General features: G+C 45.1%; 1 protein-coding gene across 11 annotated transcripts in view; it reads left to right on the top strand.

The window, feature by feature from the left end:
* The window catches only part of RIMBP2 (RIMS binding protein 2), a 307318-nt gene that overhangs the window by 185773 nt on the left and 93804 nt on the right, over positions 1–27741 (top strand). For 8 of the 11 annotated variants that reach the window (XM_044930306.2, XM_044930307.2, XM_044930302.2 and 5 more), the window contains exon 3: positions 3780–3902. Coding sequence is in view for 6 of the 11 variants with exons in the window: in XM_044930302.2 (XP_044786237.1) it covers positions 3780–3902 (123 nt within the window). In the remaining 5 variants the exon portion in view is untranslated. Of the gene's footprint in view, positions 1–441; positions 707–3779; positions 3903–27741 lie in introns of all 11 variants that reach the window. The other 3 variants (XM_044930303.2, XM_044930305.2, XM_044930304.2) reach the window with 1 other exon arrangement.

Genomic DNA, 27741 nt, shown 5'->3' with positions numbered 1-27741 from the left:
GTCTATATTGTGGAAACAATGTAACCAGACTGGTTAGTGTCAGAAGTCCTAGAATCAAGGTGTTGCAGGGCTGCACTCCTTCTGCAGGCTCCAGGAGAGAATCACATTCTCATGTCTTCCAGCTTCTAGAGGCCCCTGGGCCCTTCCTCCATCTCCAAAGCCAGCAAGGTAGCATCTTCATATTGCATTCCTCTCATCAGGACCCTTGTCATTATTACACTGGAGCCACTAAGATAATCCAGGATAATCTCAAGATCCTTAATCACTCCTTCCAAGTCTTTTTTGCATATGAGGCAACATTCACAGGCTCCAGGATTAGGATGTGGACTTCCTTATGGGTCTTAATTTAGCCTATCTCAGTCCACCCCTGCCCCTAGTCAATCCCTTTGTCTACCCCATCCTTCCTAACCAACAAACTTTCTTTCCATTGTTGCAAACCAGGGAAGTGACCTTAATCATTCCATAATTGTGACCATAAAGGGGACATGATGGAGAAACCCGTGGCATGAGATGAAGTGTATTTGATGTATTAAAGCACGAGCACCAACAACTTGCAGGGCCTTCTAGTGGCCCAGAAGTCCTCTGCAGATTCTTGCTCATCCTCAGCTATCCTGTGAAGCATTGTCTTCAACACAAATAAAACTCGGCACTTTTTTTTCCCACCAACAATTGCTTTCTGTTGTTACTACAATGAACACAATATAAGGTACAACAAAAACACAACATTTTAACTCTATGTGGGGTAAATGGGATTTTTGGGTGTGCCTGACCCTCTAACGTCCATCTGTTCTGTCCACCGTTGGGAACGTTCCTGTGGAAGCACAGGTCTGGTGGCTGCTAGTCAGTTTCCAGATTCACTTCTGGGTTGTGGTCTGTCTGCAGGTTGGGGATCGACTATTATTATTTTAATGTTTTAAAAAATCTTTTTATTTATTTTTATTGAAGTATAATTAATTTGCAATGTTTTTAATTCCTGTTATACAGCAAAGTGATTAGATTATATATGTATTCTGTTTTTAATAGTCTTTTCCATCATGGTTTATCATAGGGAGCTCAGCTGTTGTTCTATGATGACCTAGAGGGGTGGGATGGGTGGATGGGAGGGAGGGGTTATATGTATACCTATAGCTAGCTGATTCACGGCTGTTGCACAGTAGAAACTAACACAACACTGTAAAGCAATTATCCTCCAATTAAAAAAAAAAATATATATATATAACCTATGATAAAACATAAAGGGGATTGGCTATTTTTGACCAAAGCCCTGGGCAGTGTCCCTGGCAGGATGATTCCTGACTGCCCTGTGCTCTTATAAGGGGTTGGATAATAACTAAATATACGGAAATAAATGAGGCCAGCAAATGGAACCTGAAACCCAACTCAGCTTCCCTACAAAGTATGAGTTTGAGTTTCTTGGAAATACCTGACTTACATGGGCTTTGGCTATTCATTCTATTTCTCTACTCTGACAACAGGGAATTGGATCACTAAAGAAAATTCTGGTCCCGTCGGAGCTTACATTCTAATGAGGCGCAACCCTGAGAAAAAATGTAAACTGCTCATACAATAATTTCAGATAGTGATGAATGCCCATGGAAAATAAAGCAGGGGAAAATGGCAAGGGTGACGAAGACAGACAAGTAGGGAGGATATCAGTACCTCAAGGGCTTGTCTGGAGTGACATAATTGATGAGCAGAGAGTGGGGGTGGCATGGGAGGTGCCACAATGGTAACAGCACGTTCAAAGGCCCTGGGGCAGGAAAAAGCCTGGCTTGTTCAAGGGATTAAAAGAGGCCAAAGTGACTGAGCATGGTGGATAGTAATAGGTCAGATCAGAGAGGTGGGTAGTCCAGATGCTGCAGGACTTTGGGGCCACATTAGGAATTTGGACTTGATTCCAATTTCCATGGCAGCCCTGGGAGTTTTTAATCAGGGAGCAGCAAGATCTGACTTCTATTCTAGAAGGCTTCTGCTGGCTATGGTGCAAGACTGGAATCAGGGCTTTTGGATACTGTTTCCAAGTCTAATTTCCTTGATTAGCCAGGACATGAGAAGCGAAGGCTCTCAGCAAACCTGGAGTTGAGGTTCAAATGTGGGTTCTGCTTAGTTCCATTAGGTCATGACATTTTCACCAGGTAGCATTTGAATTTCCCCCTGAGTTCATTGCTTGATGCATCACACTGTAGCAAAATGGCACGAAAATACTTCTGTGAATCAGACCTCTCCACGACCTCTTAATAACAGCTTCCCTGTAACCCTGCTCCATTTACGAATGCCAAGTGGGCGCCTTCTTTTCTTTCTGTGCCACAGAAACTGTCAGGTTACACAAAGATTGTACATAAAGCATTTGAAACAGAAAGGACTTATGTAGCTACAAAAAAAAAGAAAAAAAAAAGGCAAAAAAACCCCCATGACTTTGTGACAGTCTGTTATTGAAGCCATAATTCATATTGTAATATTTGGGGAGGAGGGGAAGAAATTAAAATTCCGTGGTTGGAATAAAGCATGCTGCGCAATGAAAAAATAATGGAGAAGAAATCAGGTAACTTCGCTCATCAAGGGCATGCCCTTGTCTGTTTCAAAGAAGCTAGAGGAGAGATTGAGGATTAGTAGAGCCTCCCAGATAAGTTTTAAACATGGGAGTCCTGGGGGTTCTGGGCTGAAAATGGACGTGGTTTCTGAGGTTATTGGAGCATCCATCATCCAAATCCACGTGGTGCTTTGTTGCCATTTTTGTCCACTTTTACGACAGAGGTGAAATTTTAGGCAAAAGAATTTAGTATGGCTACACAATTTGACGGAGAAGGCAATGGCACCCCACTCCAGTACTTTTGCCTGGAAAATCCCATGGACGGAGGAGCCTGGTGGGCTGCAGTCCATGGGGTTGCTAGAGTGGGACGTGACTGAGCGACTTCACTTTCACTTTTCACTTTCATGCATTGGAGAAGGAAATGGCAACCCACTCCAGTGTTCTTGCCTGGAGAATCCCAAGGACAGGGGAGCCTGGTGGGCTGCTGTCTATGGGGTCGCACAGAGTCGGACACGACTGAAGCGACTGAGCAGCAGCAGCAACTTAGAAGCACACAATTTGAGTAACATTTTGTGTCTGTCAGGACTTTCAGTTCAAAGGGACAGAGGACAATTCAAATTGACACAAGTAAACCAAGGGAATCTATTGGCCCAAGTAACTAGAAAGGAAAGCATTAGCTTCAGGCACAGCTTGATCTAGTTGCTCATACAATGTCATCAGGACCCTGCTTCTCCCTCTACATCTCCAGAGTCTATTCTCAGATGAGTTCTTCCCTCATGAATGCAAATAGCAATGTAGCCCCAACCTTTGTCTTTAACTTTCCAAGTACAGTGGGTGAATCTCTTCCCAGGGAATCTCTTCCCAGATTCCTACACAGTCTAATATCTCATTCTCTGTGGATGCTACTGGGTTCTATGTCCCTCCTCTCCCAATCCTCACATCCAGGGGATGGGATTATACTGATTGGCTAGGCCTCGGTCATATCTCCAGACCTGATCCAATCACTGTGGCTGTGGTGAGGATGGGTGGGATGAAGAGAGAGGCTGTGTGCTGATTGGCCAGCCCTTGGTCACACGTATTCACCCCTGCAGGAGTGGACCCACTACGAAGTCCAGGACTGAGGATGAGGGAGGGGAAGTCTCCAAAAAGAACTTAAAGAGGAAGTGACAGATGACAGCTGGGGACAAATACCCACTGCAGCTCCCGTGCATATTGTAAACGCCCCTTCTCTCCATTCTTGCTACTTTAGGTGAAAGCAGAGTATGCTCGGCTTAAACACACGCTCACCATAGTGACCAGAGAACGTGATTTGGCCGTGAAGGAGAAACATCAGCTCCAAGCCAAGCTGGAGAACCTAGAACAGGTCCTAAAGGTAGGACACGCTTCCACTTCCGCTTTCCCAGGGGGTCAATGTGAGGAAGGAGGGGCCGCAGAATTCCAAAGCAGAGAGTGGTTGAAACTCCTTTTGAGTTTCAAAATCATAAAAATTCAGGGCTCTATGGGGCTGTTTTTACCCTTTCTGTGGTATACAAAGCAATAAATAACAAAATTTGAATGTTTCTGGAAGCGATCCCGTAAAACCAATTATGCATTTCCATTTCTTAGAATGTTAAACACAGCTGAGCAAGAGATGCTAGGCAGCACTCCGGAATGGAAATTGGGCTTAAGTTGAAGACCAGAGGTGTCTACATTGGTTTTTCAGATTTCATGAATTTTTAGCTGTTCTTCAGATGGTTAACGACCTTTGTTATAAAGAGAATAGCTAAGTCAGAAAATTGCTTTATCAAGCTGCAGGTAATTGGATAGCCTCATGCATTCCTGATGAGCTGGGATCTCCTTCAATATTTAATGGGTGGGTTGATTTGCTTTTGATATTACTGAGTTAAGCTGAATGAATTCGTTGCCTTTTTTTTAAGTGTTAAAATTTTATTGGATTCTCATAGTGGGAAAAGAATTTTAACATAAAAGAATAAAATAATCACCTGCAGTTCTACAATCTAGTACATAGATTAAGCATTTGTATGGCACAAGCACAGAACAGAGTTTCGGTGCACCCACCCACCGTCCTGCACCAGGAAGTGATTTTAACTCCACCTTTAGCTTATTCGGGGGAACTGCTAGAACTCTGAGGGGACTCAGACCCATGATTGGTAAGGACTAGGGTGAGGTGTGAAATGGATACAGGTTTCTTTTGGGGGTGATGAAAATGTTCTGGAATTAGGGCAATGATTACCAAACATTGTAAATGTACCAACACCTCTGAATTGTACACTTTAAAGGGTGAATTCTATGGTGTGTGAATTACATCTCAATTTAAGAGTGCCTGTGCATGTTCGTGCTTAGTCGTGTCCAACTCTTTTCAACACTGTGGACCATAGCCCGCCAGGCTCCTCTGTGCATGGGATTTTTTCAGGCAAGAATACTAGAGTCGGTTGCCATTTCCTCCTCCAGGAGATCTTCCTGACCCAGGGATCAAACCCACATCTCTTGCATTGCAAGCGGATTCTTTACCTCTCAGCCATTGGTGAAGTCCCCAGTTTAAGAGTGAAGATGCACTATTGTTTCTGCTGGCCCTAAAGGGGAACCACACCCTTGTGTGATTCAGGAGGTGACAGAGCCATGCCCAGTGCTGGTGGTGTCTGAGACGCCCCCGAGTGTCTACCTGGCCCTCTCTGGAGGAAGGACCAAGGCTAACCCTGACCATGTTTCCTTTTACCCTTTGCTCTGAATTTAGAACATGGCCCTAATGGAGTGAGATGCCATGTAATTATTCATTTCAGGAGCTACTGGACCACTGTGAGTTCTCTGAGGGCACAAACTGTGCCTCATTCAAATCTCTACCCATAGAAGTTGGGAAAGGTGGTGTTTGGTGTTTGGTGGGGTCAGTGGAGGATGGGCTGGGAAAGCAGAGTGTACCCACGGGCTTTGCTGAGGGTCTGTTGGAGAAAAATCACCATGAAGGACAGTGTAGGGTAGAGGTTCTGAGTGACTGTGCCTCCTGGGCGACTATGCCTGCAGGAGGCATTTGACAATCTGGAGACATTTTTGATGTACATGACTGGGGAGGGGGCTATTGGCATCTCATGGGCAGAGGCCAAGGATGTTGCTAACCCTCCCACAATGTGCAGGACCGCTTCCATTACAGAGAATTAAGTGGCCCAAAATGTCATTGGCACCAAGGTTGAGAAACTGTATTAGCTTCTAATTGTTGCTGTAACAAATTGTCACAATGTAAAATAAAACAGGTGTATTTTCTCTTTTTTGATGTGCAAAAGCTATTTTTTTTTTTTTTTAAAAAAAAGCTTTTTATTTTCTACTGGGGTATATTTTCTACTGGCTCAGACGGTAAAGAATACGCCTTCTATGCAGGAGACCATGGACAGAGAAGCCTGGTGGGCTACAGTCCATGGGGTTGCAAAGAGTCAGACAACTGAGCAACTAAGCATAGTACAGCACATAGCTGATTAGGACTTCCCAAGCTAGTGGTAAAGAACCCACCTGCAAATGCAGGAGACATATAAGAGACGTGGATTCGATCCCTGGGTCAGGAAGATCCCCTGGAGGAGGGCATGGTAACGCCTTCCAGTATTCTTGCTTGGAGAATCCCATGGACAGAGGAGCCTGGCGGGCTATGATCCATAGGATCAGAAAGTCAGACATGACTGAATCGACTTAGCACATGCACACACACATAGCCGATTAACAAACGGAGTTGTAACAGCTTCAGGTGAACAGTGAAGGGACTCAGCCATACATATATATGTATCTGTTCTCCCCCAAACTCCCCTCCCATCCAGGCCACATAACTTTGAACAGAGTTCTGGATGCTATACAGTAGGTCCTTGTTGGTTACCCATTTTAAATAAAGCGGTGTGCACATGTCCATCCCAAACTCCCTAACTATCCCCTCCCCCCATCCTTCCCTTTAGCAACCGTAGGTTCATTCTCCAAGCCTGTGAGTCAACAAATGTATTCTCTTACACTTCAGGAGGTCAGATCCAAAATGAGTCACATGGGCTAGAATCAAGGTGTCAGTAGAACTGCCTGCCTCTCAGAAGGTTGTGGGAGACCATTTCCTGCTGTCCCCACCTTCTGACAGCTGCTCCTGGTCCCTGCCCCTCCCTGCAAAGCCAGCAATTAGCATCTTCTCTCTTCTCTGACTACTTGCCTCCCTCATGTCAGGAACCTGTGAGGACACTCGGCCCACTTGGACCATCTCCCCATCTCAAATCTTTAACTTAATCCCAGTGAAAATCCCTTTGTCCTGTAAGGTGACATAGTCCCAGGCCCCCCAGGGCTTGAGGGGTGAACATCTTTGGGGAACATTATTCAGCCTGCTCCACCTGGAGTGTTTGGGGGAGGTGACCAATAGCACCGATGCTACCTGTGAACAGAGGAAGCCCCGTTTATAATTTTGGGGTGTGAAATTCCATTCTGTGTCTCCTGCCTGCCTGCTGGGTTTCAGGCCAGTCTTTCCTCTCATCCAGAGTGGGTGAAGGGCTGTGCATTCCCAGCTTTCGGGGCCCCACCACCCTTCTGTCTGACCTGGGGTTTGAGCCTCATCATCAGGGCCTGCACACATGGAGACACCTGAGTTGACATCCAGGTTTTGACTGTGGAGCCCTGCAAGCAGCCCTCTCCTTGGCTGCCCTCCGGTCCAGGGGGCACACACCAGGGCTGTCGTCGGCGTTTGGTGGGGGGCGGGTAGGCTGGGGAGGGGGACTGTGCAGGAGCTGAGGGTGGGCTTGGGGACTCTGGGGTGTGGAATCCCAGGGTCTGGGGAGCTGGACTGTGGTCCGTGAGGAGAGAGTGTGGGGTCCTGTTGGGCTCCTCCCTTTGGCTCCATTTCTAAGGGTGGAATTGGGTGATGAGACTTTAGCTGACGAGCAGGCCATGGACAGCCATCAGTGGACATGGTCATCTTTGTCACCAGGAAGGCAGCAAGAGCAGAAGAGGTTAGAGGCAGTGAGGGGTCCATGGGGACAAGTGACAGTGTTATGGGCCTGGGATTCTGGTCACTGCCTCCCCTTGGTCACCAGCTCCCACTACTGTTTTGTTCTGTTTTTCACTTGGTGGCCAGAGCAATACTGTAAAAATAGAAATCAGATCCCAGCACCATCCTCAAACCATTCACATGACCCTTCCTCCTGCCCCAGCTCACTTACCCAAAGGCTGGCACCTTTACTGGCCTCAGCCCAGGCCGTGCGGTCACCCTCACCTCTTTGGACCCCTGTTCTCCAGTTTCTGCCCTGATGCCATCCACTCCCAGGTCTATTTCTGGAACAAATCCAGGCACTGAGTTTTTTTTTTTTTTTAACTTTTTATTTTATATTGGAATATAGCCAATTAACAATGTTGTGATAGCTTCAGGTGGACAGCAAAGGGACTCAGCCATACATATACATGTATCCATTCTCCCCCCAACTCTCCTCCCATCCAGGCTGCCACATAATATTAAGCACAGTTTCCGGTGCTATACAGGAGATCCTTGTTGGTTATCCATTTTAAATATAGCAGTGTATATATGTCGTTCCCAAACTCCTTCATAAAGTTCTTCTCCTCAGTACCCATGTAATGAGTGGATGAACCATGGGACCCCCGCAGGAGGGCTGAAAGGCAGGACATGCCCAACCAGGCTGGCCTGGGACTGGGGCCTTATTGGAGGCAAACGGGGCTCTTTCACAAAAGATTTGTGCTCCATACAAAAAAGGGAGACAAAAAAGATTTGGAGATTAGAAGAGGCATGTCCTTTGTAAGGGGGTTGATTCCATGGCAGTTGAAGGAAAACGCGTGTCTTGTGAATTTGCAAAACCTTATGGAACCTGCCCTTTTCTTACACCGGGCACTGAGAGCCTTTTGGGCTGAGAACAGGAGGGAAAAAATCAGGGAGGTGACGATCTGGATAGAGTTGCTGAAATCCCTGGGCGCTTGCACAGAACCTGCTAAACTTTGCTGCTTTCAAAGAACCACTCTCAAGCCAGGAAACTCCATGTTTTTTTCAACATTGCTTCAGCTTGGACCAGTTGAAAACACCATGTTCTTCTTCTGATAATTTGGTCATGGTCATAAAAGGGCTATTCAAAATTAGCCTTTTTTTCCAATTTGGTGAAAGTGAAAGTGTTTAAGGCTCAGTAGTGTCTGACTCTTTGCAACCCCATGGACTGTAGCCTACTAGGCTCCTCTGTCTGTGGGATTTCCAAGGCAAGAATACTGGAGGGGATAGCCAATTCTCCAGGGGATCTTCCCAACCCAGGGATCAAACCTGGGTCTCCTGTGTTGCAGGCAGATTCTTTACCATCTGAGTTACCAGAGAAGCCCATTTTATTATTTTTTAAAAATTTATTTAATTGACATATAGTTGATTTACAATATTGTGCTAAATTCTGCTGTACAGCAAAGTGATTCAGTTATGCATATGTATTCTTTTCCATTATGGTTTATTTCAGGATATTGAATAGAGTGCCCTGTGCTGTATAGTCAGACATTGTTGTTTATTCATTCTCTATATACTGGTTTGCATCTGCTAACCTCAAACTCTCAATGCATTCCACACACCCAACCCCCATCTTTAGCCTTTTTTTCTCCTTGAGGAGCAAAGACCATGGCAATGGAGAAGGGAGGAGGTGATTGCCGTGCTGAGCTGAGATGCAGCTGACCTGGCTTAGAAAATGCTATCATTTCTGTTAACTCGGGTAAAATGATGACCTTGCATTTCCAGAAGTTCCTGGACATCCCCACACTCAGATGTACAGTCTGAGGTTGTCATTGATTTGAATTAAATTGAATCCCCAGACTGGTGTTGGTCAACCTAATTTGCTGTGAACCAGAGAGAACTCTGTCCATGGGATTCTCCAGGCAAGAATACTGGCATGGGTTGCCATGCCCTTGTCAGACATGACTGAAGCAATTTAACACAAACACACAAAGAAAACTTGCCCAGTGAGGGGGAATTTGGGTGGTGCAGTAGTCCAGCCTCAGCCTACCTGCAGCAGAACCTGGACCACATGGCTGACCCTTGACCCTCATCTGGGAGAAGCAAAGATGCTGTGCCGCTGATTTGGGGTAGGAACTGGTGACCAGCTCACAGAATCACTTCATCCCTTTTTTTTAAAAAAAAAAGAAATTGTGAATATGTAGCTGCTAAGTCGTGTCCGACTCTTTGCGACCCCATGAACTATAGCCTGCCAGGTTCCCCTGTACATGGGATTCTGCAGGCAAGAATACTGGAGTGGGTTGCCATTTCCTTCTCCGAATTGTGAATGGAACCTATCTTTTCCTTCAAAATACAAAAGCTATTTGTGAAACTAAGATAAGATTGAATATGTGGCTGTTTTCTAAGACAATCCAATTAGAATAATACTGAAACTGTCTAGAAGCCCCTGCACTAACCAAACGGATCATATTTTACCAGATTTGAATTTGTTCTGATTTTTATACTTTTAAAAATAATAGGGACTTCTCTGGGTGGTGCTGTGGCTAAGATTGTGTGCTCCCAATGCAGGGGGCCAGGTTCAATCCCTGGTTGAGGAACTAGATCCCACATGCCACATCTAAGAGTTCACATACTGCAAACCCAACACAGTCAAATAAATCAATAAAACTTTTTAAATAAAAAGTAAAAATAAAATAATTGATGAATTCACTGTCTGCATATATATTTTTTTATCATGCTTATTTCCCAGAATGTCGTCAAATCACAAAAAACCGTCACGTGTAATAGAACATGCACAGATAATATGAATGGAAGGAGAAAATTCAGATAAAGAGAAAGGAAAATTCAAATTCACCAGCTTGGAAGTTAGACATAGTTACTCTAAAGTCTAATTTGGCCTTCATCTCCATGCAGCCTGGATATAAAGGGAAATAGAAACAATTATGTAATTCGCATTCCTTAGAGAAAGGAACCTACTGTTTCCCCAGGAAAACAAAGCATGGCTAATGAAACGTGATGGTCTTACTTAGAATGGAATGAAACGTGATGGTCTTACTTAGAATGTTATGTTAGAGGAGGATGCAGAACAATATAGTACAAAATATCTTCTGAAGCATCTTCATAGCAACTGAGGGGCAATTTTCCCACTTGCCTTTCTTTTGGAGTTTTGGAAATAAGCATGATTGAACAATATACATGTGGACAGTGAATTCATCAATTGTTATTTTTACTTTTTATTTTAAAATTTTTGCTTATTTATTTGACTGTGTTGGGTTTGCAGTATGTGAACTCTGAGTTGCGGCATGTGGGATCTAGTTCCCCAACCAGGAAGTAACCTGGGCCCCCTGCCTTGGGAGCACAGAGTCTTAGCCACTGCACCACCCAAGCAGGTCCCTATTATTTCTAAAGACATGTGGATTCCTCAGGCCATTGTCTTGAGCTGTTAGCAAGGAAAACTGGGGAGAGTCATTAAAGCCAGATTTCCCACACTTAGGAAGAACCCAAGAAGTGTTCTTTGTGGTGGGAACTGAAGAAGAGGAAAATTAATGTTCCTGGACCCATTTCTGGTCTATGGAATTAGAAATACCAAGAGATGAGACTTCTGTGGTGGTCCAGTGGCTACGACACCAAGTTCCCAAACCTGGGAGCCCGGGTTCAATGCTATATCCCACATACTGCAACTAAAGATCCCACATGTGCCACAACCAGGACCCAACATAGTCAAACAAATAAATAAAAATATTTAAAAAAAATACCATGAGATGGAAAACATCAGAGTCTGAACAAAGGTGAAATGAGAAGGCTCCCCTGTGCCTATTCGTTTTGTCTGGTTGGGAATTGCTGCACCCTCAGCCTCTTTATCAGGGGAAAAAGATGTACCTGAACATCTCAACAGAGGTCTACACAGTTGGAACAAAGCATGGTGTCCCTGGCCTGTGGGTGTTTATTGCATGGCCATTCATTCATTCTCACTTGTCACTTGAGCACTGCTTGTGTTTCAGGCCCAGTTCACCACAGCAGGGATTGCTGTAGCTACAAAACTGAGTCAGTGGGAACAGTTCATGCAGAAAAAGACAAGCATTTGTAACATGATGTCAGGCAGCAATAAATGCTTAGAAGAAAAATAAATTAGAGCCAGGCAGTAGGAAGTGATGTAGTAACCCTTCAGAAATGTAGCTGGAAATGACAAGGTTCTAGTGTACAGCACATGGAACTATATTCAACATCCTATGATAAACCATCATGGAAAAGAATATGAAAAAGTATGTAAATATATGTACATACTTATATGTACATATATATGTATATATGTACATATATACTTATGTACATAAGTATATGTAAGTAGCCACTGCACTTACATATAAGTGCTGTATAGCAGAAATTCACACAGCCTTGTAAATCAGCTGCACAAGAACGAGTGGCTGGGAGGCGTCCTGTCTCAGACACGTCCACTGAGCAGAGCTTCTCAATGAAGTGGTGGGAAGGGCTTGTCAACTTTCAGGGGCGGAGCACCAGGCAGGTGGAGAGATGGGAGGATTCCAGACAGGTCCAGGGATCGGCCAGATGGCTGGTGGACAGGGAGGGAAGGGCAGGAGTTGGAAATGAAGCTTAGATTGGGGCAAGGTCGGTCTGGTAGCATCTTATGGGCCCAAGTAGAATTCCAAGGGTTTTTGTTCTAAGTGTCATGAGATACACCTTTGTCATAATACTTCTGCATAACAAACCTCCCCAAAACCCATGGCTCAAAACAAGAATATCTCATACTGCTTGAGAGTCTGTGGCTTGGCTCAAGGGTGCTGTCATCTTGGCTGGACTTGGCTGGACACGAAGTTGGCCAGCTATTGGTTGATGTCAGATGGTTTGGGTCAGGTTGACTGGCATTGTTCCCTGATGTTCCAGCAGGCTAATTAAAGCTTCTAATAAAGGTATAACAGGCCATGAGAGAATGACACCCTGGAAGACTGTGAGGACCAGGCCATAATAGTGCATATCCCTCCCACCAATCTCCCCCCCATCAGCTTGCAGGAGCTGTGATGTCTCCTTACTAAGCCCGTGGATCTAGGGAGGGATCAATGCTCCTCAGAGGGTGGTCGAGAGCTGATGTGATGAATTGCTTTTGCTTTTCATTTGTCAACGGTCACTGCAGTGGCTGCAATGAGAGATGAGGAGCAGGGCTGGAAGGACGGTGGTAGATTAGGAGTGATGCTCGAGACACCAGATGTACGTGCTTTCCCAAGGTGGGAGTAAAGGGGAGAGAGGAGTGATCAGGTCTAGGTGAATTTTCAAGGTGAAATCAGCAAGATTTGTTGAAGAATTTGCCATGGAGTATGACAGACAGGGAGGGGTCAAGGATGATGCCAAGGGCTCAGAAGTGTGTTTGGATGAGAGATGGAGTCATTGGCTGTGATGTGATCACTGGGGTGTGGGTTGGTGGTCGGTTAACCACCTTATGTTGGAGATGAAATACACTGTGACCATGGGATCCTTAGTGCAGGAGACCCTCTGTCCTCACGCTGGGGACCAACCCGCTAATCCTCAAGAAGTGGCTTCATTCAGTGACCAGATGATAAGAAAGGCAGGAGCAATTCATTGGGGTTAAAGTTGATGGTCCCAAGGTGATCAAGGCGTCCTGCCATTTGAACATCTGGTGATCACAGTCGTCAACTAAAGTGCATTACCTCGTACCTGACACCATCCTCAGAGTTCTCAGAGTGACGGCTGCAGAGGGGACGCACGGTCGGTAAATGAAGAACACTCATTTTATGTTAATGTGGCGTAATTACAACTCTGGAGTTGGGCCAACATGCATCCAGCGTCTTTCTGAACTGATAAATACTCCATTGGTCACGTTCCTGTGTTGGCTCTTTTGTTTCCAAATATCACTGATGGGCCACGCGTCTTCATACGGATAATTCAGTTTCAGTTCAGTTCAGTTAAGTCTCGCAGTCGTGTCCAACTCTTTGTGACCCCATGGACTGTGGCACACCAGGCTTACCTGTCCATCATCAACTTCCGGAGCTTGCTCAGACTCATGTCCATCGAGTCGGTGATGCCATCCAACCATCTCATCCTCTGTTGCCCCCTTCTCCTCCTGCCTTCAATCTTTCCCAGCATCAGGATCTTTTCTAGTGAGTCAGTTCTTTGCATCAGGTGACCAAAGTATTAGAGCTTCAGCTTCAGCATCAGTCCTTCCAATGAATATTCAAGATTGATTTATTTTAGGATTGGCTGGTTTGATCTCCTTGGTGTCCGAGGGATTCTCAAGAGTCTTCTCCAACACCACCGTTCGAAAGCATCAATTCTTTGGCGCTCAGCTTTCTTTATGGTCCAACTCTCACACCCATACATGACTACTGAAAAAACCATAGCTTTGACTAGATGGACATTTGTTGGTAAAGTAATGTCTCTGCTGCAACAGACAGTGTGTGCTTTCTCCCTAAAGTGTGTGAAGTGAAGTGAAAGTCGCTCAGTTGTGTCTGACTCTGTGACCCTATGGCCTATCCATGGAATTCTCCAGACTAGAATACTGGAGTGGGTAGACTTTCACTTCTCCAGGGGATCTTCCCAACCCAGGGATTGAACCCAGGTCTTCTGCTTTCCAGATGGATTCTTTACCAGCTGAGCCACAAGGGAAGCCCAAGAATACTGGAGTGGGTAGTCTATTCCTTCTCTAATGGATCTTCCCAACCCAGAAATCAAACCAGGGTCTCCTGCATTGCAGGCCAATTCTTTAACAACTGAGCTATCAGGGGAGCCAGTGGTGTGTGATGTTATGCAAATCAGGAGTCCACCAGCACACTGAATTGGTGATAGTGTGTTTCATAGGCCTCTTTTGCTATATCAGGGGGCTGCCAAGTAGCTTTGCACTTGAGTAGCTGGAAAAGTAAGACAGCATGTGCTGCTTTTTAGAGAAAATGGACCCCAGATGCCTTGGATCCTAGTTTCCTGCAGATATTCCAGTGTAATCACCCGGATGAAAACTCACACCTGCAGACACACTGCTTCTGCTGCTGCTGCTAAGTCACTTCAGTCGTGTCCGACTCTGTGTGACCCCATAGACGGCAGCCCACCAGGCTCCACCGTCCCTGGGGTTCTCCAGGCAAGTACACTGGAGTGGTTGCCATTTCCTTCTCCAATGCATGAAAGTGAAAAGTGAAAGTGAACTCACTCAGTCGTGTCTGACTCTTAGCGACCCCATGGACTGCAACCCACCAGGCTCCTCCGTCCATGGGATTTTCCAGGCAAGAGTACTGGAGTGGGGTGCCATTGCCTTCTCTGCTGCAGACACACGCATGCACTCAACTGATATTTATGGAGCACCTAATATGTGCCAGATACTTCCTGGGTGCTGGCCTTGATTCTGGCAGTGAATCAATAAACAGATTTATGTGTAAGTCAGGGGATGACAACTACAAGGGCTTAAAGCATGATAAAGATAAAAGTACTACTTTATATTCAGTGGTTGGGAAGGTCTCACTGATAGTATGACATGTGAATAGAGAGCTGGATGAAGGGAGAAAGGGAGTTGTGCAGAAATCTGGGGAAAGAATGTTGCAGCAGAGGGAACAGCAAGTACAAAGGCTTGAGACAGAAGTCTACGTGCCTGACATGTTTGAGGAACAAGGCAGAGGCCAGAACTGCAGAAATAGAATGAAAGGGGGAATACAAAGACAACAAGGCCAAGGAGACCCTGAGGAGTCAGATAACTTGAGGTCGGGAAGGCCAAGCCTCTCCTCACAATCAGACACACTGCTTCCTTTTGGTTCTTCTAGTGGGCATGCTCCAGCCACCCCAGGGCCTTTGCAATTGCTGTGTTCTGTTTTCTGGATCATTTTTGGTCTTGTCACCCTCCCAGAAAGCACAATGTGGGCAGGCTCCATATCTTTTTTCCCTATCAATATATCACCACTGCCCAGTCTGGCAGAGAGAAACCACACAATAAATGCTCATGGGCTGAATGAATGAGAGATGGAGGCAGGATATTCTCAAGTCTGCCCTGTGTACAGTAGCCAAGAGGTGCATCCTCAGCTTTGCAAAGCCTCCAGGCATAAATGTCCTTCCTAAGATGGATTATCCCCTTGAGTGGAGACAGAATCACCTTAATAAAGCAGAAATTGAATCACATCCCTACTTCTTACCCCCACCCATTTCCTTTTACTGCACAGAGATGAAAGTCTAAACTTTTTCCTGCAGGACCATGTGCTTTTTGGCCCCCAGGTAATCCTTCAGCCCTCATGACCTCATCCTACCACGACCCATTTACAGCCTGGACCTGGCTACACTGGCCATTCCTGTCTTTCTGGAACTTACTGCGCTCGTCTCTGCCCCAGGGCCTTTGCACGTACTGTTTCTTCCACCTTCTGGTGCCTTTTCTCTCTGCACTTTGTGTTTCTGACTCCAGGTCAGTTAATCAGGTCTTGGTTTCATGTCACTTACTTGTTGATGCCTCTCTTGGCCATCTTATATGTGATAAGAGGTTGCTATCACATCCTCTGGTTTAATTTTCTTCCAAGAAAACACCTCGCTTGTTTTAATTGTTTACTTGTATATACTTTGTTTTCTCTTACCAAAATATAGCCTCCTTGAGAGGGACTTTGTTACAGCTTGTAGGACAAGATCTGGCATCTTCTAGGCACTCAGTAAATGTTGATTGAGTAAATTAGTGAATGAGCAAATGCATGAAGTAATGAATGCACAAATTAATGAATACAAGCACGCATTAACTGAAGAATTAATGAGTACACAAGTGAATACGTGAGTGAGAGATGATGTGATACGGACATGGTTTGTTACCATAGACACCTTCTGTCATTGTGAAGAATAATGGAGCAGATGAAGGCTTGTGGTCGAGGAAGCTTGTCTAGAAAGATTGCTTCTTTGGGGCTTCCAAGCGCTTTTGTAAAGATTCAGCCACAAATCAAGTGCAGCCTCTTTTTGGCAAAGACTGAAATTCCCCAAGAGGACAAACTGCTGGAGAGTTTATGATTTCCAACCTCTGCTTTGCCCAAGCTGGGTAACTGTCAAACAAGGATGTCCCCTATCATGGAGCTCCCCACCTCCAAGTTCACCAGTCCTCTGGTTAGGTCTTGGCACAAGTGTCTAACCTTGTGATAAAAGGGAGCATACCAAACAATTTTTTTCTTCAACTTCTCTGACTCAAGGATTCTGAAAAAACAAACAAACAAAAAAAAAACAACCTAGTGTTTTTCATGTAAATTTCTTGTTGCTGGATATGTAGCATTGTCTAGGTCCTTAGCATCTTACCAGCTCCAGTGAAATAGAAAAAGAACTTGTTCAGTTTCCGTGTATGACCAGAGCACATCCTGCCTCTCTTCCCCGTGTCTTCTTTCTCAGGACCCGAAAGATGGCTCCATTTGTTAGATGGAGCAGACATGTGTCTCTATTTTAGCATTAGCATCCTGGCAGGGAAGATGGTACGCTCCAAGTGTTTAAGCTAAGAGATCCCTGAGTGTTTAAGCAATGAGATCATTTCAAGAGGCATGGGCCAAGAGACAAGGGGGAGCACCGGGGCTGGTGAGACAGGAGACCAGCAAAGCAGGCAGCTGTCCATCCCCAGGGCCTGAGAGCAGGTCCTGGAGCCCAGTGGGAACCACAGCCTAGGAGAAGATGCTGGATAGCAGTGATGGGAGGGGAACAGCATCCTCTAATTCTCATCCATCCAGAAGCTGCAAGTGTCACATCTTTTGGGAAAAGCTTCCTGGAGAGAGAGAGACTCCTGCCAGGGTGTTTTTCCCTCCCACCCCCACTAACACACTCAAAACTCAAAATTTGCATGCTCAGTTGTGTCCGACTCTTGGCGATTCCATGGACTGTAGCCCACCAGGCTCCTCTGTCCATGGGATTTCCCAGGCAAGAATACTGGAGTGGGTAGCCATGCCCTCCTCCAGGGGATCTTCCAGACCCAGGGAACTAACCTGCATCTCTTGCATCTCCTGCATTGGCAGGCAGATTCTTTACCACTTGTGGCACTGGGAAGCCCCAGATCGTTTAAGTATTCAGACATCTCCTGCTAAGACTGTGGAGAGAGGCATTTCAACATTGACTTTGATTTAATTTTAAAAAATCGTGATGTCATCAGGACTATTCTTTGTCTTGACTTCAAGGATCCCTGAGCAGTTTGTCGACTCTGAAGTGCTGGCAGCAAGTTCACAAGGGAAGCTTTGCAACCCCTCTTCCTGTCAAATGACCAGCATGCAGTGCAAATTCTAGAAATCTTACCCAAGTCTGTAAAAACATTTTTCATTAATTAAACTTAACCCATTAGAGTTTATGCTTCAAAGACAAAGGAAAAAGTATCCAGGACCAGGATTTGTTCTCACAATCAACAGATTAGTCAATTTCAATGCAGATAATTGGAGGCTTATTCTGTGTTAATGAACACCCGATTATCTGGGATACATAAGTAACTCTAGCAGTGACGATTAATCTTCCCTTATCTCCAGCTCCTTCCTTTCTGCCCCTCCCCTTACCTCGTATCTGTGCAGAAAGATTCCTCCTTATACCTAGCAATACAAACCTGCCTGCGGTCATTGTCAGGTTTAATTAAGGTTTTAGAGTTCATTTTCTATGTGCTGATATTCAAACGCCGATAAAACCCTCCAGGGTTCTCTGAACATGAGAATAATGTTTAGGGCTCCATCTCCAGCAAAACCCTTGATTCGAATAGCTGATAGCTTTATCTAGATGTTCAGAGACAAGCAAGAAACAGGAAATATATTGCTTTTGGGGCTTCGTTCTCGTTCCTATCTCCTTGGGGGATGATTTAGGTAAGAGGCACTACCAGATCATTGGCTGGTGCTGTGGGACACACACATACACACACACACACACACGTATGTGTCTTCTTTGCATTTAGCAAAAAGATGGGAATCGGTCTCAATCTGAGGCTTGGACCTTCTCTGCCCCCACCATGGAGTTGATGCCTTTCTCTGTGTAGCAGGCAGCCTAGTTCTTTGTTCTCTGCTGGGAGCCCCAGCCAGCCCATCAGAATTCTGAGCTGCTAAACATGTAAGGTGTTCAGTGTCACTGATCATCAGGAAAATGCAAATTGAAATGACAGTGAGATGCCAATACCTCCATCAGATTAATAAACTTTTAGGAGAGACAGTGCCCAGGGCCGCAGGGAGCAAGTGCGCTTGCACGATGCCGGCTGGAGGTGAGTTGCTGCAGCCTTTCTGGGTTGTAGTTAGTCTCCCAGTTGTGTTCAACTCTTTGCGACCCCATGGACAATAGCCTGCCAGGCTCCTCTGTCCATGGGGATTCTCCAGGCAAGAATACTAGAGTGGGTTGCCATTCTCTTCTCCAGGGGACCTTCCCAACCCAGGAATGGAACCAGGTCTCCTGCATTGCAGGCAGATTCTTTACTATCTGAGCCACCGGGGAAGCCCATTTAGCTTATGAAAGTTGTTGAAAGTGTTAGTTGCTCAGTGGTGTCCGACTCTTTGCGACCCCATGGTCTGTCCATGGAATTCTCCAGGCAAGAATACTGGAGTGGGTTGCCATTCCCTTCTCCAGGGGATCTTTGCGACCCAGGGATTGAACCCAGGTCTCCTGCACTGCGGGCAGATTCTTTACCATCTGAGCAACCAAGGAAGTCCATGGGCAGTTTATGCATACTCTTTTAGCTTATGCATACTTTTTTTTTTTTTTCCCTGCACGGAATCTTTGCTATTGCATGCAGACTTTCTCTAATTGTGGCGAGCAAGGGCTACTCTTAGTTGCAGTGTGTGGGCGTCTCATTGCACTGGCTTTTCTTGTTGCAGAGCATGGGGTCTTGGTGTGCAGGTTTCAGTAGTTGCAGCTCGTGGGCTCAGTAGTTGTGGCACTTGGGCTTAATTGCCTCACTAGAATGTGGAATCTTTCCAGAGCAGAGATCGAACATGTGTTCCTTGCATTGGCAGGTGGATTCTTAACCACTGGACCACCAGGGAAGTCCTAGCTTGCGCATCATCTTTTCTTACAGTCTCCCTTCTGGGAGTCCACATAAGACATAAAGCCCCCACAACATCCCCCATGATCTTTATTGTAGCATTAGCCATCCTGGGATAAACAGCCATGATGTTCACCAGAAGTGGATCATTCATGTGTTCATTTAAAAATGAGTCACATCTAGTCAAGTGAGGGCTTCAGTACATCCATTTGGGAGGCAGAACCGAACCCACAACAGGGCCACCACCTCATCTGTTGCATATCTGCCCTTTCCCTCACGTCTCGCCAACCCTGCCCCAGGGGTTGGTGCAGCCAGTGGACACATACCGAGCTGGTTCCTGCTTCCATGAGCTTTCCCCGAAATGCCGCTTGACCAGCTTCTGGTCATCATACAGGTCTCAGCTAAAATGTCATCTCCCTGTCTGACTCGAATAGAGTTTTCACTGTTGCCTGTCTCCCCTACACACCACCTTGCTTTCTCATCCTCTTCTATCCTTCTCTGAAATTCTTGTTTATTTGCCAGATTCCCTGTTTATTTTCTACATACCCTTCCCCAGCAGAATGTAAGCTTCTTAAGAACGGAGATGATCTTTGACTTGTTTGTTATTCTATTCCAAGCATTAAGTATTAGGCACAGAGTAAGTGGGGACTTCCCAGGTAACACTAGCGGTAAAGAACCTGCCTGCCAATGCAGGGGACACAAGAGACATGGCTTGATCCTTGCGCTGGGAAGATCCCCTGGAGGAGGGCACGGCAACCCACTCCAGTATTTTGCCTGGAGAACCCCATGGACAGAGGAGCCTGGCAGGCTACAATCCATAGGGTCACAAAGAGTTGGACATACTGAAGTGACTTAGCATACTGTACGGATGCACAGAGTAAGTGTCCAGTAATTGTTTGGGGATGAATGAAAGCACGTGTCCAGGAGTGAAATCCATTTCAACACAAATCCACAGATCTTGAAATAAGAAGCCCAATCGGATTCTGTTTCCTGGTTTCACCATCGATCCAGCTGCTCCATCTGGAGGTCTGCTGTTCCTTCTCCTTCATCCTGGTCATGCAATTCATGAAAAATCTTTTTGATTTCAAGCAAGTCATCCAAATACCCACCCCCTGCTCCAAGCCCATTTACCTCTCCTCATTTCTACTACCACCGCCTGAGACCACACAGCCACTCTCTTGCTCAGGCTATAACACGCATGTCCTAACTTCCTGTCTCCTCCTGCCTGTTCTGGCTCTCCTCTGATCTTTTCTTCACACCACAGTCTTTGCAAACAAATCCAGTCATGCTGTTCTCTGATGCTGATCCTTGCATCCTTGCATGGCTGCCCATGGCTCTGAAAATGAGGATGGCATTCCTTCAAGGTGGTCTGGTCCTTGCTGACCCCCTTGATTCCCCTTCAATATTCTGCATCTCACTCTCCCCAGGCCAATCACACCAGCCCTCCTTCACCCTTGACCTCACTTTGATCCCTTCTACCACAGGGCCTTTGCACACACCACTCCCTTTGCATGGAATGCTTTCCCTTTCCGTCTTCTAACCAACTCCTATGCATCCTCAAAAAATCCACTCATCTTTTCCCTCCCCAGGGAGGCTGCCAGAGCTCATCTGGTAGTGATGGAAAAATCTCAGCATTCAGCGTGTCTCCTTCATGGCACTTGTCACAGGGTTTCATTTTTATATCCTTATTTGATAAACACTAATCATTCCCACTAGAAGGTGAAATCCACACAAGCCAGGACCACTTCTGTTGTCTATATTGTATTGCTAGCAATTGTCACATAGTTGGTGTTTAATAACTATTGGGTGGATGAGAGGAACAGAAATGGTAAGGAGCTAGCTGGATATAATAGGCTATTTTTCTCCTCTTAGGTTCTTTAAAATATGTATGACAGTTCAAGAAGGATTATATCAATAATCCTGAAGGTTTTCAATGTATGTAGATGTAATAATCCTTAGGACAATCATAACACTGAAAGGAGATACTAAGATGGTGGTAATGTTTCTACATTTTGCTTGGTGTGGCAAAATTTGATTCTGGATAGATTATTTTAATTTAAATACATATATTAAGACACCTGGAACAACCACTAAAAGGCATATAAAAATATATAGTCAAACACCCAAGAAATATATGACATGGAATACTAACATACATTCACGTCATTGAAAAGAAGGCAAAAACATGAAATAGAACGATGAATAGGAGAGGGAACAAATAGAAAACAAATAAAATGGAAAATACCCATAATTGCATTAAAGGTAATTACTGTGCAGTTCACTTTGAATCTCATATTTCATCTGATCTTTGCAATGACCTTGGGAAGTTTGGGGTTGTTTTCTTTCAGTTGATAAATAAGGAAACAGAGGCTCAGAGAGGTACACACCTTGCCCCAGAGCACACAGCTTGTAAGTGGTAAAATGACATTTGAGTGCAGGTCTGGGTGACCATATATCCTGTACCTGTCTGGTCTTAATCCCCAGGCTGGGCAGTCTGGGATCACTGGGGCGTGATGAGAATCGTGTTTCAGAAAGATGATCTTAATATTAATAGCTCTGAGTGTTACTGTCCCTGTGTTTTCAGAATCCATCAGGGTCAGATGAGCAAGAGAGAAGCTTGTCCGGTGGCTTAAGGACAAATCAGGAATCAGGAGAACTCTATTGTTAAAGGAGCTCCTGACTTCCTAAATTTTTACAGTTTAAAAAACTAAAGAGGTACTTCCCTTGTGGCTCAGTGGTTAAGAATCTGCTTGCCAATGCAGGGGACATGGGTTCAATCCTGGTCCAGGATCTAAGATCCCACATGCCTCAAGGCAACTGAGCCCAGGCACCACAACTATTAAGCCTATGCTTTAGAGTCTGCGAGCTGCAACAGAAGCCACCGCTAGAAGCCCATGCACCACAACTAAAGAGTAGCCCAGGCTTGCCTCTTTGAAGACCCAGTTCAAAAACTTAAAATAACCATTAAGAAACAAAGATAGTTTGGTCAAAATATATGTCAGCTTCCATGGTTCTTTTTCATGCTAATTCTCATTATGAATGACTCTGCTTTCCACAGACAGGACAGGAAGTCATATGGCATGGAAAACAAACAGCTTTAAAAGCCTCTTTTCTTGTTTTTGAAGACAGGAACTCAGTAAATGATGTGTTCTTCTCACCAGGTGTCTCGTAAAAGGAAATTGTGGGCACAGAAATGCTTCATTATTTCCACCAGGCACACCGGATCCCATGAACGTGACATTAAAAGCATGGCTGTTAACTTCTGTTAAGGGAAATGACTTTTTCCTTAATTTCTTTGCCCAGGCAGGGCAGGAGCCAAAGCAGAAGACAGATCCCCCTTTGATCTAATGTGGAGGAGATGATTCAATTTGCTCCACGCTCGTTCACTCCATGTCACATCCGAGCTTTCCTGGGAAAGCGGCATCTTGACATTTGTAGGCTACTTAAGCACTCGTGTTAATGCCGACATCAGGCTATAAATATCACTGCTTTAAAAATAAGTCCTGCCACAGGCAGAGCATTTCAAACAGGCACTTCTTGCTGGGGTGCATGATCTTCAGACTTTTCAGATGTGAAATAGTCTCACGGAACATGACATGTGCCCTTGGAATTGGGAAAACATTTGTAAATGGAAATGGAAGCCAAATATTAGGAATATGGTGTGGGTTTGTCTTGGCGTGAAAACCAGAGACTTTCAGACTCTTCTTGCGGACCCACGGACCCCTTATGCTCCCAGGAACAGTCAGGATCATGAAGACTTATGGAATTTATACAGATGATTCTTTACCAATTGAGTTATCAGGGAAGCCCCAGGGAAGCCTAGGAGGGTTTAACTGCAGTGGCCCCATGTGCAGGATCAGAAGCTCCCATGAAAACTCTCAGTTACTGAGTTCTCTCCCTCCCTCCACCCGAACCTTTTTCCAGGGTGGCTAAGTTCCAGTGTGTGTTTAAATGTGACCTCTGTTTCAATCCTCTGAACTTGTCCTCTGGCCCAGAGTTTCACAGAAACCCCCTTGTCTGGCTCCGATGCTGGACTCATGGGTTTCAACCTTACTAAAATAAGGTTAATTTCCTTGAATAACGAAATTTGCTGTCAGTGACCTGATCTTAGGACTTTGTTTCCTGGCCCTGGGAGAGAGGCATCCTGCCTCCACCTCACCTCACTCCACCCCTTTCCACCCCCATGTCCCTCTACCCCAGTGTACACTCTCTGTTGCTGAGAAGGTGTCATTTTAATTCTGGAAAGCTCCTTTAACTCTCTGGCTGCTTCTTCCCAAAACAGGGAATTGAAAGAACTCCAAAACTGTCATGATTCACCAGCTGTCTCTTTATTTTGAGAAACAGGACTAAAAAGTCATGAAGGTTCAGTGCATGAGACGTTATAGAACTAACTAAGCTTTGTGGTACTCGTAAGTGCTGTTGAAAATGTCTTAGTGAAGATAATTTGGGATAAGGTTCATGAAAACCTATGCCAAATGGTTTTAAGAGAGAAAAATCATTGGTTTATAAAGTGGGAAATATGAGAGAGGTTAGGCTTCAGGCAAGGTTGAATCAAGGTATGTATGTGATATCGAGAAGAGTCTCTCTTCATCTTTTATAACTGATTTTTTCTGTGTCAGTCAGGCACAGGCAGGCTCTCACCAAGTCATGTACCCAACATCTCCTGATTTGCATTCTACCAGTTTCACCCCCACTGGAGAAGGGAATGGCACCTCACTCTAGTACTCTTGCCTGGATAATCCCAGGGACGGGGGAGCCTGGTGGGCTGCCATCTATGGGGTCGCACAGAGTCGGACACGACTGAAGTGGCTTAGCAGCAGTAGCAGCAGCAGTTTAACCCCCACAGAAGAAAATATTTCCATTTTTCCCAATATTTCTAGTAAATGTCTCAGAATTTGTTCAGTTGGTCAACCTTTGGGCTTGTGTATCTAGAAGTGTGTAGATAACATGCAGACCTTGGAGTCAGGGGTTGAGGTTGCTCCCCACAAAATGTGAGACTGAGAGTAGGGAAAAGATGATGTCCTTGGGATAATTCAGGATGCTGCTATCATTTGAACAGGTAATACAGTCTGGGCTGAGAAGATTATCAGAAGTCCACTGCAGAGAAGGAAGTCAGTAAGATGAGAGTGGTGGTGGTTGGTGGTTTAGTTGCTAAGTCGTGTTCAACCCTGGCAACCCCATGGACTATAGCCTGCCAGTTTCTTCTGTCCATGGGATTTCCCAGGCAGGAATACTGGAGTGGTTGCCATTTCCTTCTCCAGGGGATCTTCCTGACCCAGAAATTGAACCTAGGTCTCCCGGATTGCAGGTGGACTTCTGCATTGCAGGCAGATTCTTTACTGACTGAGCTACGAGGGAAGCCCCAAGGATGAGAGTAATTGGGGACAAATTAGAGAAAGTGAAGTTTGAGTTGGGTTTGGGGTACAAGGGAATTAGTGAACATTTAGGAGTAAATCAGACCATTAAGTGAAGACAGAACCTAATAATCCAAATCAGGAAGGCAGAAATGACCTAAAACATTTCTTGGGACATGAAAGTTAGTCTAACCCCAGGGCACATGGTGGCTTGCCAAGGCACTGTTGGCAAGCCTGGACAATGAGAGGAAAGGGCAAGACTATGGTTGTCTAAGTCATCCGTCCATCCACCTATCCATCCATCCACTTTTCTTTCCATCTGTCCATCCATCCATTGGACATCTTTATGGTAACTGTGAAGGGAGGGTGAATAATGGGATAGAAGGATGCATTTGCTCCCATTTTACATCATTTCTGAAGTTCTGAGTATTCAGCTGATGGGTGTGTGTCAGAAATAAAATGAAAAGGTGTTTGTGTCTTGTCTTGTTTCTAGTAATTTCTCAACCCACTGGATTTTCAGCTTTTGATGTTTCAGCAAGATTTCCTAGACAGAAGACTGGGGTCTGGGCCCAGGGAGTGTCACCCTTGAACTTCTCCATCCACTATGCATAAGCCACAGGCTTCAGAGCTCCCTGAATTGCATATCTATGCCCCACCCTCCGGGAGAGGAGACAACACAGACTCATTAAAGTGCTTATTCCAAGGTCAGCTACACTGAGAATGAAAGGAGCAATTTTCTAAGTTGGGGAGAAGCATCAAAACCATTTTTTTCAGTAGAAATGTTTCAAGTAAACTAACTAAGCCATATTAAAACCAGTAAAATTGTGGGTAAAGTAAATGAAGCCATTCTCAGGCTGTAAATGTTCCTGGACAGATTCATTGCTGCTTAGCAGGGTGTCAGCAAAGTTCAGATTTCAACGTTTTTTTTTTTTTTCCTTCCAGTTGTCACAGGATATCCATAAAACATTAATCTAATTGTTAAAGCTCAAGTGAAAGAAATAGAGCATTTTCCCCCCAAAGTTACTTAATTCCCTTAAGATGCTCATTTTGAAAGAATGTTAGACATTTGTGATGTCAACCTGGAGTTGGCTTCATCCTTTTCCTTCAGCCTCTCAGCCAGATTTCAGTTGAAAGGCAGACACCAATCTAGGTGTCTTTTTTTTTTTTTAATATGAATGTATTTTGATATTTATTTATTTATTTGGCTGCATCAGATCTTAGTTGCAGCATGTGGGATCTTTGTTGTATCATGTGGAGTCTTTTGATGAGGCTCACAGGACTCTCCAGTTGTAGCACATGGATTCAGTAGTTGTAACTCATGGGCTTAGTTGCTCCATGGCATGTGGGATCTTTTTTTCCCCAACCAGGGATCAAAACTGCGTCTTCTGCATTGCAAGGTGGATTTTTAATCACTGGACAGGGAAGTCCCAATCTAGGTGTCTTTAGGTGGAGGGACCTTAATTCAGGGAATTGGTCACAGAGGCAGTAGAAGAGCTTCCCTGGTGGCTCAGTGTTATAAAATCTGCCTGCAATGCAGGAGACCTAGGTTCGATCCCTTTGTTAGGAAGATCTTTTGGAGAAGGGAATGGTTACCCACTCCGGTATTCTTGCCTGGAGAATTCCATGGACAGAGGAGCCTGGAGACTACAGAACATGGGGTTACAAAGAGTTGGACATGACTGAGTGACTAATACTTTCAGGGGAGGTGAGAAGTCAAACACGCACTTGGAGATACCACCTCTAAGGCTACAGAGAGAGTAGGGGCGATGGCGTTCCCAACCACCATGGGTGAGGGCCACCAGCTGGAGCTAGACCCTTAGAGGAGAACGAACCAGTTGCAGGGATAATATAGGAAGTAGAGAGAGGGTCTCTGTCTTCTTCCCACCCTCTGGTTTCTCTGACTGGCCAGTTGCTGAGAAGCCTGGGCAAAGCAGTCTGGGAAGTGTAGTTCTCTGTGAGCAAAGCAGGGAAGGGAGAGAAACAGATTCCACAGCAATAAGACAATTGACCAGCACACCAGGGTTACACCTAAGTTGTGATTGGGGATTACATAATATCAACTGTTGGAGGATTCCATCTTGTCCCCACCCATACATGCATATGCTGAGATTCCCACCCTTCTGTCCAATTCTTATTATTTACATTTAGGCTTTAAAAATCCACAAGCCACAGTCTAACAGTTGTTTCCATCATTTGGGAGACAAGGCTTAAAGTTACATGCTGCTGCTAAGTCGCTTCAGTCGTGTCTGACTCTGTGCGACCCCATAGACGGCAGCCCACCAGGCTCCCCTGTCCCTGGGACTCTCCAGGCAAGAACACTGGAGTGGGTTGCCATTTCCTTCTCCAATGCATGAAAGTGAAAAGTGAAAGTGAAGTCGCTCAGTCGTGTCCGACACGTAGGGACTCCATGGACTGTAGCCCTCCAGGCTCCTCCATCCATGGGATTTTCCAGGCAAGAGTACTGGAGTGGGGTGCCATTGCCTTCTCTGAAAGTTACATGACATCATTGCAAAATATAAGACCAAAGAATTTTTTGAAGTATAATTGACATATAATAGTATGTCAGTTTCAGATGTACAACATTATGATTTTTTAATTCATTTATTTATTTTAATTGGAGGCTAATTACTTTACAATATTGTAGTGGTTTTTGCCATACATTGACATGAATAAGCCATGGGTGTACATGTGTTCCCCATCCTGAACCCCCATCCCACCTCCCTCCCCATCCCATTCCTCGGGATCATCCCAGTGCACCAGCCCTGAGCACCTTGTCTCATGCATCAAACCTGGACTGGTGATCTGTTTCACATATGGTAATATACATGCTTCAGTGCTATTCTCAGTTACATGACATCATTGCAAAATATAAGACCAAAGAATTTTTTGAAGTACAATTGACATATAACAGTATGTCAGTTTCAGATGTACAACATTATGATTTGATATTTGTCTAAGTTGCAAAATGTTC

Source organism: Bubalus bubalis, chromosome 17, assembly GCF_019923935.1.
Source record: "Bubalus bubalis isolate 160015118507 breed Murrah chromosome 17, NDDB_SH_1, whole genome shotgun sequence".
In the NCBI taxonomy this organism is placed as follows: domain Eukaryota; kingdom Metazoa; phylum Chordata; class Mammalia; order Artiodactyla; family Bovidae; genus Bubalus; species Bubalus bubalis.
Note: the sequence above shows the minus strand (reverse complement) of the source record. Positions and strands in the feature narration are given on the sequence as shown.